The 8,648-nt window shown below is 49.5% G+C and overlaps 2 protein-coding genes across 2 annotated transcripts; one reads left to right on the top strand and one right to left on the bottom strand.

Moving 5' to 3' along the window:
* The first annotated feature begins 515 nt into the window (after nt 1-515).
* Nucleotides 516-5,172, top strand: LOC115197724 (kelch-like protein 11). The gene is made up of 2 exons (XM_029759519.1): nt 516-1,061; nt 1,376-5,172. Exons 1-2 carry the CDS (start codon nt 532-534, stop codon nt 2,958-2,960), a joined length of 2,115 nt encoding a protein of 704 aa, XP_029615379.1. The 5' UTR covers nt 516-531; the 3' UTR covers nt 2,961-5,172.
* Nucleotides 5,173-5,911: 739 nt separating this feature from the next.
* On the bottom strand, nt 5,912-8,401 carry LOC115203298 (kelch-like protein 10). Its single transcript, XM_029767910.1, has 5 exons — nt 8,116-8,401; nt 7,355-7,841; nt 6,623-7,240; nt 6,391-6,540; nt 5,912-6,280 (listed from the first exon to the last, which is right to left on the bottom strand). The coding sequence occupies exons 1-5, from the start codon at nt 8,310-8,312 to the stop codon at nt 5,912-5,914; spliced, it is 1,821 nt and encodes a 606-aa protein (XP_029623770.1). The 5' UTR covers nt 8,313-8,401.
* Nucleotides 8,402-8,648: the final 247 nt, after the last annotated feature.

The raw sequence follows: 8,648 nt of genomic DNA, 5'->3' as shown, positions 1-8,648 counted from the left end.
GTCATGTTCCATCCATCAGTTTATGAAATCATTTGGTTTTAAAACAGATACATGTATCATATCCAATAACAGAGGATGTAGTGGCCTATTAGGAGCTATCTTTGTTTTCTCAAACAGCCAGTATATGAGGGTCTACTGGGCGACTATAGAGCTTATTCTTCAGACCTCAGTCCTGTTTTATGTGCTCAGGGGGGTGTCATTTCTGTACATTCATGGCAAAGTGATTCTACTCACATATGTAAAAGAGTGGGGCTATGTATTGACCTTGCCCTTATATGAAACAACATCCAGCACATGAGATGAATGGAAACATCCATGTGTAGCTTCCATTCAGGTCATTCAAAGACACCCACTCAGAGAAGGTGAATTGATGATACCCTGCTTCGGCAGAGAAAGCTGAGGTTGAAGAAGCACAAAAGCTTCTCCTGTCAGCCACAAGTGAGTGGGAGGGGCTCTACGTCACACGCCGAGCAGTAACGCCCTGCGTCCACTGCGCATGTCAGTAATTCCGTGTGTGTTTTGAGTTTGTGTATGTGTGTCTGCGTGTGTGTTCTTTCCCACACGAGTTTACTGCAATTCCGAATTCTCACAACCACCGCCAGAATGGCAGCTGCACCCCCGAACCCAGACGACTCTAGCCGGGGTAGTAGCGGTAGCAGCACGCCCAGCGTCCTTGTCGGGGACGGGGACACGGAAGAGGCCGAGGATTTCACCTCCTCCTCCCACTGCACAGAGCTGTCTCGGCGGCAGAACGAACAGCGGAAGCAGGGATTGTTCTGCGACGTGACGCTGGCCTTCAGCAGTGGGGCGGCAACCGGGAATGTTCAGAGCTGTGAGTTTTCCGCTCACCGTTCTGTGCTGGCCGCGGCTACGGACTATTTCACGCCGTTACTGGGAGGGCAGTTCTCCGAGTCTCTGTCGGGTCGGGTTGAGATGAAGGAGTGGAGCGCTGAATTGGGACCAGACCCGGAGACGGTGGAGAGTGTCATTCAGTACATGTACACGGGAGAAATACGTGTGAGCACCTGCAATGTGCATGAAGTGTTAGAGCTTGCTGACAGGTTTGTTTACAATTTAATTAGTGTTCCTTTTAATGTGCATAATCCATTTAATCGCCACTTGCTAGTACATGATTATTTCTATGTAGTTCAGTGACATAACAATGTTGTTTTTGCTTACTGGAGGTGTCACTGAAGCATATTGGTTAGGCAAGGTTAGGGTTTAGGATCGGGACGTCCCATGGATCAGGATAGCACTGACCATCCTGTAACCTGACAAACCTGAATTTGACTGTGGTGAGTTCATGGGTGTCATCAATGGCCTTGCCAATGTTTGTTTCTCAGGTTCTGTTATTGATTGTGTGTGTTGGCTGCAGGTTCCTGCTGCTGCATCTGAAGGAGTTCTGTGGGGAGTTCTTGAAGAAGAAGCTGAGCCTGGCCAACTGTGTGGCGGTGCACAGCCTGGCCCACATGTACACCCTGGACCAGCTGGCTCTGCGGGCCGCAGACATGATCCAACGCAATTTCCACAAGGTCATCCAGGACGAAGAGTTCTACACCCTGCCCTTCCACCTGGTGAGGGACTGGCTGTCTGACGCGGAGATCACCGTGGACGCGGAAGAGGTGCTGTTTGAGGCTGTGGTGAAGTGGGTCCAGAGGAACACAGAGCAGCGGGGGAGGTACTTTGAGGAGTTGTTCCGGCTCCTCCGGCTACCCCAGATTAAGCCCACCTATCTGACGCGCGTGGTGAAGAACGAGGCACTGGTGGCGGCCAACGAGGCCTGTCTCCGCCTGGTGTCCGATGCCGTGGAGCGCCACGCCATCCGCTGTGAGAACCTCAAGTCAGCTGACCTGGACTTCTGGTCGTCCTACATGGCCTCCTTCCAGCCGCGCTTCGGCCAGAACATGGACGTTATCATGGTGGTGGGCGGGGTGTCTGAGGGGGGTGACTACCTGAGTGAATGTGTGGGTTACTTCATCTACGAGGACCGCTGGGTTAACCTGCCCCACATCCACAACCACCTGGATGGCCACGCCATCGCCACCACAGAGTCCCACATCTACGTGGCGGGATCCATGGAACCGGGTTTCGCCAAGACCGTGGAGCGCTATAACCCCAACCGCAACACCTGGGAACAGGTGAGCAACCTGACCACACGTAAACACTCCTTTGGTCTCACCTGTATCAAAGACATCCTGTATAGCATCGGTGGCCACGGCAACTTCAGCCCCGGCTTCAAGGACGTGAGCGTGTACGAGCCTGAGCCGGACAAGTGGCACAACCTGGAGTCGGCGCCCAAGATCCTGCGGGACGTGAAGGCGGTGAGCGTGGAGGACCGCTACGTGTACGTGACGGCGCGCACACCGGTGGACACGGACAACGAGGACGGGCTGAAGACGGTCACCACGCGTTACGACACAGAGAGCCGCCAGTGGCAGGACGTGGACTCCCTGCCGCTCATAGACAACTACTGTGTGTTCCAGATGGCCGTGGCCCCCACCAACTTCTACCACACGGCCTCCTGCTGCCCTAAGAGCTACACGGTGCGGGACGAGGCCGCCAAGCTGAAGATCAGCGCCCACATCTCAGACGAGATCCTGGAGAGCTTGCCGCCCGAGGTCACCAGCGTCGAGGGCGCCGCCATCTGCCACTTCGACGAGGACGTCTTTGTGATCGGCGGCTGGAAGAACAGCGACGACGTGGACAAGCAGTACCGCAAAGAGGCCTACCGCTACTGTGCCGAAAGGAAGCGCTGGATGCTGCTGCCGCCCATGCCCCAGCCGCGCTGCCGCGCCACCGCCTGCCACGTACGCATCCCCTACCGCTTCCTGTACGGCTGCCAGCGTTACCCCATGCCCCAGAACCTGGCCCGCCAGCGGGACCGCATGCAGCAGATGCAGCAGCTACACCGGCGCACCCTCACCTTGCGCAGGCAGCTGCAGTCTCAGATCGAGTGCTGAACTATCTCAACCCCTGTCTGTCCATCGCATCCACCCCCAGAGGGGGAGCAGCCCAGTCCAGCTCCAAGCCCCAAACATCCCCTGGCAGCCATCGTCATCAACCCCCACCCATAACCTGCTGGAGCAGTGGCTCCTATGTTGCTCTCATGTTGGTTCTTTTTCAAGAGAACTCTGTGCCAGATCATCAGGTTGAGATATTGGTGTTAGTAGTGACTATGGTGTTCAAGGCTGGGAGATGTGGGAGTGATGTGACCCTGTGCTGGCCAGGTGTTTGTCTATGTGGGGAGGACAGGCTGAATGTTACAAATGTGAATAGTGTTGTACATTGACCAACATCGGACTACACTACGTATGTATGTCAGGCACAGGTGATGTTTATCTTTTTATACATGCATATAGTATATAGTTGTATATGTATACTTTTATTATATATAAATATTTTGTGTCCCCCTTTTATGCTTATATGATGTAGGCAATGTGACACTTAAGTACGGCAGAATCTACATTCCTCCAATCCAATGTGCTTAGTGATGTCAGTCGCTCTCTATGGCATTCCATCAGGACACTGACAGTCTCTCCATGCAGATATCACACACACTTACATACACACACTCTGTCCAGCTGTAGGGTCGGGACAATACCAGTATCGCGATACTCGTTAGTGTCGTGGCAAGTGAACGTAAACACGAAGCAGATTTAACTTCTTTAGGAAAACAAACATTTTAATGTTTTCATCCACAGTTACATTTATTTTTCCGAGCTGTAGCACACAATATTTTACATGCAGCAGTGTTTTCATTTTTTCCATGGAAAAAAGTATTGCGATACTGGTCCTACCAGTCAGTCGGACCAAACCTTTCCCAATGCCCGATGGCTTTGCTGTGCTTTATATTAGCTTCATCTGAATGGCTCTGCGTGTTGTTATTATAGCTTTGATACAGTAGCTCAACATGAATGGAAGGAGAATAGTCTCATTCATATTTATTATCAGATCTACGGTCCAAGAGTGGACAACTTGCGACAGAGCCTGGACTCGAACCCAGAACCTCTAGTGGCACAGCTAGCACTGCGATGCAGTGCCTTAGACCACGGCACCACTTGGGAGGCCCCTTAAGGAAACAGTCTTAATATGGTAACATTCCATGGATCATTTTGAAATTCCATCAACCATTCCGTTGAATTATTCTTCAGTCTTCTGCTCGTCACATTCCTGTTGGCAGGAACATTGTGTAGAAGGCCCTAGGTGGGAGTTTGTGAGTGAATGTTTCTCTTTTTATTTTTGTCTGTATTGGTTTTATTGAGTTTAATGGCTGGAGGGTTTAGTTCCGATGGAGGACTTGAGAACGTGTGTATCTGAGTACGGTAAAGAATGCCTAGTATCGCACTTGTCTACCCCTTAATCAGTTAGTATATTTATGTCCGAGTGGGTTTACCCGTCATATTTGGCCAATTTGTATTTGTTTTCTTTTAATTTATCATTTACTCCAACTCCAGCCGATAATCTATTCTGTTCCCATGTGAGAAAGTATGTACACTACAGTGATTTGCGTAGTAGTCCAACATGAATGTGATGTGAAGTGTGGGGCAGCCCTGTTGCTGTACCTCAGGCTTATTCAGGTGTTCATCTGAGAGATCCTGCCACATTGTTGTATGTTCTCCTCACCCTCCAAAGACAGTCAGATGTATAGACCAGTGGTTCCCAACCAGGGGTACTAAGACCCCTGGGGGTACTTGGCCTATCCACAGTGAGTACTTGAAAAGACTGATTCCATAGGGTTAGTGGTAAAATGCACATGAGGGGGGGTACTTCAGGGGTACTCCGGGCAGAGCAAAATTCAGTTGGTGGTACGGTAACCACAAAAGGTTGTGACCCACTGGTATAGACTAGAGGGTATCCTTGTGTTACTGATCGGAATGACCATATCAAGGTGAATGTGTTGCCATTGAGTTCAAGAGTTCATTGATTGTTATAAGCACTATCCCTGAAGCTAATTTATAACATAAAGCACTATGATTTTGAGAATGCAATGCAAGTGTATTTCCTCAGTTTTGTTTCTCTTGCATAGCATTTGAAATAATATCATTGACATATGTCGGCAATATATATTTTGCTTTGCATGTCTGGCATTGTGTCAATATATTGGATGTAAAACATTTTTTTTTTAAATGCTCATGTCATCACTTGCAATTAAAATGTATTTTTTTTATACAACCTTGGTTTCCCATCTATCTTGTGTAAGGGGTTATCTAAATTCTGAATGTCATTTTGGCCAATATTATTGGGCAGTTTTCAAGACAAGCTCTATAAACATCTGTCTTTTTCTTGGGTGGAATTTTCTCCTCCAACTTGACAACCTCCTTTTTTTCTTTTCTTTTTTACAAAGCATAGGGAATGATAGAAAGCATCCCTATATAGTTCCCATTATGGCATCTGTGAGAGCATGGGCTGTGTCATTGAAGCAATCTCCATTTTGAAGTCCATTTTCTTCTTCACAATTGGCTGATCGCTCCTGATGACCATGAGGGATCAGCAAATAAAGTTGGAAGTCCCACCCAGTTGACAACATTAAAATGTTGGAAGCCCTCGATGTTGCTGCCAATGCTAAAACAGACTTTTGGCCACTAGAGGCCTCTATCATTCTCTATGGAACCAAGCTACATATGTACATACACATGGACATCAAACAGTGCTATGTACTATGCACAGAGTCATTGGGCATGAGCCAATTACAGTAACACATTCAGTACAGTCAATCTTCCCTTCTACTAACACAGTAGGAAAATAATAGTACAATCACCCTTGCATTAAGAAATATAGAAATGTATATATGCATATGGGATTTCTTCTGGGACATACAGTAGTGGATTTATTTGTGCATGGTAAATGCCAGTGGTAGGTGGGATACGGTGGGCAGGAAGGGGTAACGGTGGGGGATAGGGGCGAGGGGGCGTCACACAGACAGGATGCTGTTGGAAGCGGAGAGCTTCAGCTCTTCCCGGGGGGACTGGAGGGAGTCCCGGGGGGCAGCGTACTGGGCCACGTTGGGCAGCCCGTGCACCACGCAGCAGCTGAGGGCACTGCGGAAGATGCCCATGTCGTGGGCGTCGTACCACTCCTCTGTTTTCTCGTCATAGCACTCCACGTTGAAGGTAGTGGTGAAGCCGTTGAAGCCCCCCACCACGAACAGGAGGTCGTCCACCACCTCGATGCCAAAGTTGCTGCGCGGGTTGAACATGGTGGGCACCGTGCGCCATGTGTTGGTCAGCGGGTTGTAGGCCTCAGCGTTACGCAGGCGGTTAGCCCCATCGAAGCCGCCCACCTGGGAGAGGACAGAGGAAACTTGAGTCAAATATTTCTTAACTTTCAGCTCTTACTGAATAAGGCGTCGAAATGCATTGTGCATGTACTGCATATGAATGTTCTGCTCACCGCATAGACCTGCTCTGCATAGGCGATGACCCCCACACCGCTGCGCCTGCTTCTCATGGGGGCGGTCAGAGTCCACTGGTTGGTCTGGGGGCTGTAGCTCTCTGCTGTGAACAAGCACTCATTCCCATTAAAGCCACCGCAGATGTACACCTAGAGAAAAGATCATGCCAACATTTTATAATCAAAAGTCATTATCCGTCATTATCCTCCCAGGTCCCTCTGTTCCGCTCACCTTGCCATGTAGTGTGGTAGCACTGGCATCACTCCTCTGCTCATGCATGGGTGCAATCAGGGTCCACTGGTTAGTCTCAGGCTCATAGCACTCAGCGGTGTTCAGTCGTACGTAGCCATCAAAGCCACCCATGGCATAGATACAGCCATCCAGCACCGCCACACTGACGTAGCAGCGCCGCGAGTGCATGGGGGCCACCTGGTGCCAGGTCCGCGTGACGGGGTTGAACTTACGTACACTGTTAAAGTAGTCAACGCTGTCAAAGCCACCCACACAGTAGACAAAGCCATTGAGGTAAGCAGCTCCATGGTAGGCTCGAGGGCTCTCCTCCTCCCGGGTCACATTCACCCACCGGTCAGCCCGCGCATCATACGCCTCAATGCCATTGGTGGGGCTGCCACCGCTCCAGCCACCGATGGCCAATAGGATGGCATAAGGCAGGCGTGGGCGGGTCAGAGGGTTGCGGAAGTCAGTGTTGGAGGGCCCGTTCATGTTCAGGTCGTACATGGCCTTCAGTGCACTGATGATGATAGGCTTGCAGTCGTCATTGTCCTTCACCAGGGTATTGCTCTTCACGTTGTTCATGAAGTAGTCGGCTGTCATCAAGGCCATGCGGACCTAAGCACACAGACACAGACAGACAGACGTGTGGTTAGCAGTTGACTAGCACGACACCCAAACTTACAAAAGTTATCCAACAGTAAAACATTGACACTATTGTTCACCTCTCACCTTGGGCAGCAGCACAGAGACGTGGGCCTTGCGGTCCTGAGGCGAGTGGTTGATCCAGCGTAGGACCGCCTCAAACACAACATCCTCCTGCTTCACATTCAGGTCGTCCTTCTCGATGATGTCACAGAGCTGTGCCAGAGAGAGCTCCATGAACTCCTCTGAGAAACGCACCATCTCAAAGTGGTGCAGGATGAAGAGGTAGGCCCGGCGGCACAGATCAGGGCAGAAGTAGAAGTCCGCAAACTTCCAGATGCCGATGCAGTTCTCCAGACAGAGCTGGGCCTCCAGATAGTCGCAGCAGGCTCTCACAATCCCTAGGACGCAGAACTGGTCTGCAGCCGCCAGGAGCGATTCTACATTCTCTGCAGTCACGGGCACAGAACGTGTGTAGGCATACTCGATGATCAGGCGCATCATGTCTGGGTTCACACCAGGAATTCTGTAGACCCGCTTCTCGACGTTGTTCCAGCCGCTTGTGAAGAGAGCACTGTGGGTCAAGGGTCAGGGGTATAATAACACAGGGAGATAGAAACATCATCAAGGACTCAATATTCATCTCACTGCAACATTGCAATTGAACAAAGTTCCTCAGGACTCCCCAAAAAGTAACTTATAATTACAGAGAGTTGGACCAAGCCAGAGATACCATAAATCATAGATGTTCTCGCATTCTCATTCAAAGTCAAGTGATGCCAGAATGGGAATGTCGTCTGGCCAGCACATCCCAACCCAACCTATCCCAACCGAGGGAAGCTACTCACCGGAAGTATGAGCTGCATCCACAAAGGATGTTCTTGTGGGCATTGAACTCGATGTCATTAACTTTGATGACCACATCACAGAGTTTTCCCTCCAGACGTAACTCGTTAAAGATTGTACACGTCATAGCACTCATTTTCCTCTCCATGTTGCATCTTTGAAATTTGGTGGAGGTGGCTGTCTCTTCCAGTTCATTCATTTCTTGCTATATTTAATGGGGTTTTGCTAGCTCTTCAGCTTAGACAGCTGATAGCTGGTTTACTACAGCAGCTGTGTTCATCTAAGGATTGTGAATGTTCCACTTATATTATGTTCCAGAATTGTTCATTATTACATCACAGCGATGAGCAAATGGAATCAGAGCATCAGCCTCACTTGTCATAAAAAGTTTGTGTTTAATTTGATATATCTGACTGATATGCCTACTGATCGTACAGTGAATGTGTAACATTCATTTAACACTAATATTTGACACTACATAATACATTTTATTAAATACAGTCCATTTCAGATGTAGTGAGAGGGAAATCGTGAA

Source organism: Salmo trutta, chromosome 1, assembly GCF_901001165.1.
Source record: "Salmo trutta chromosome 1, fSalTru1.1, whole genome shotgun sequence".
Lineage (NCBI taxonomy): Eukaryota > Metazoa > Chordata > Actinopteri > Salmoniformes > Salmonidae > Salmo > Salmo trutta.
The sequence above is the reverse complement of the archived record's forward strand: the minus strand, read 5'-3'. Positions and strand labels throughout refer to the sequence as shown.

Bases quoted from the DNA above. Each gene is read 5' to 3' on its own strand.
- LOC115203298 (XM_029767910.1), bottom strand. From the start codon at position 8,312: ATGAATGAACTGGAAGAGACAGCCACCTCCACCAAATTTCAAAGATGC. The intron at 6,541-6,622 runs GTGAGCGGAACA...TCTTTTCTCTAG, and splicing joins CTACCACACTACATGGCAAG to GTGTACATCTGCGGTGGCTT. The intron at 6,281-6,390 runs GTGAGCAGAACA...GTCCTCTCCCAG, and splicing joins ATGCAGAGCAGGTCTATGCG to GTGGGCGGCTTCGATGGGGC.
- LOC115197724 (XM_029759519.1), top strand. From the start codon at position 532: ATGTGTGTCTGCGTGTGTGTTCTTTCCCACACGAGTTTACTGCAATTC. The intron at 1,062-1,375 runs GTTTGTTTACAA...TGTTGGCTGCAG, and splicing joins GTGTTAGAGCTTGCTGACAG to GTTCCTGCTGCTGCATCTGA.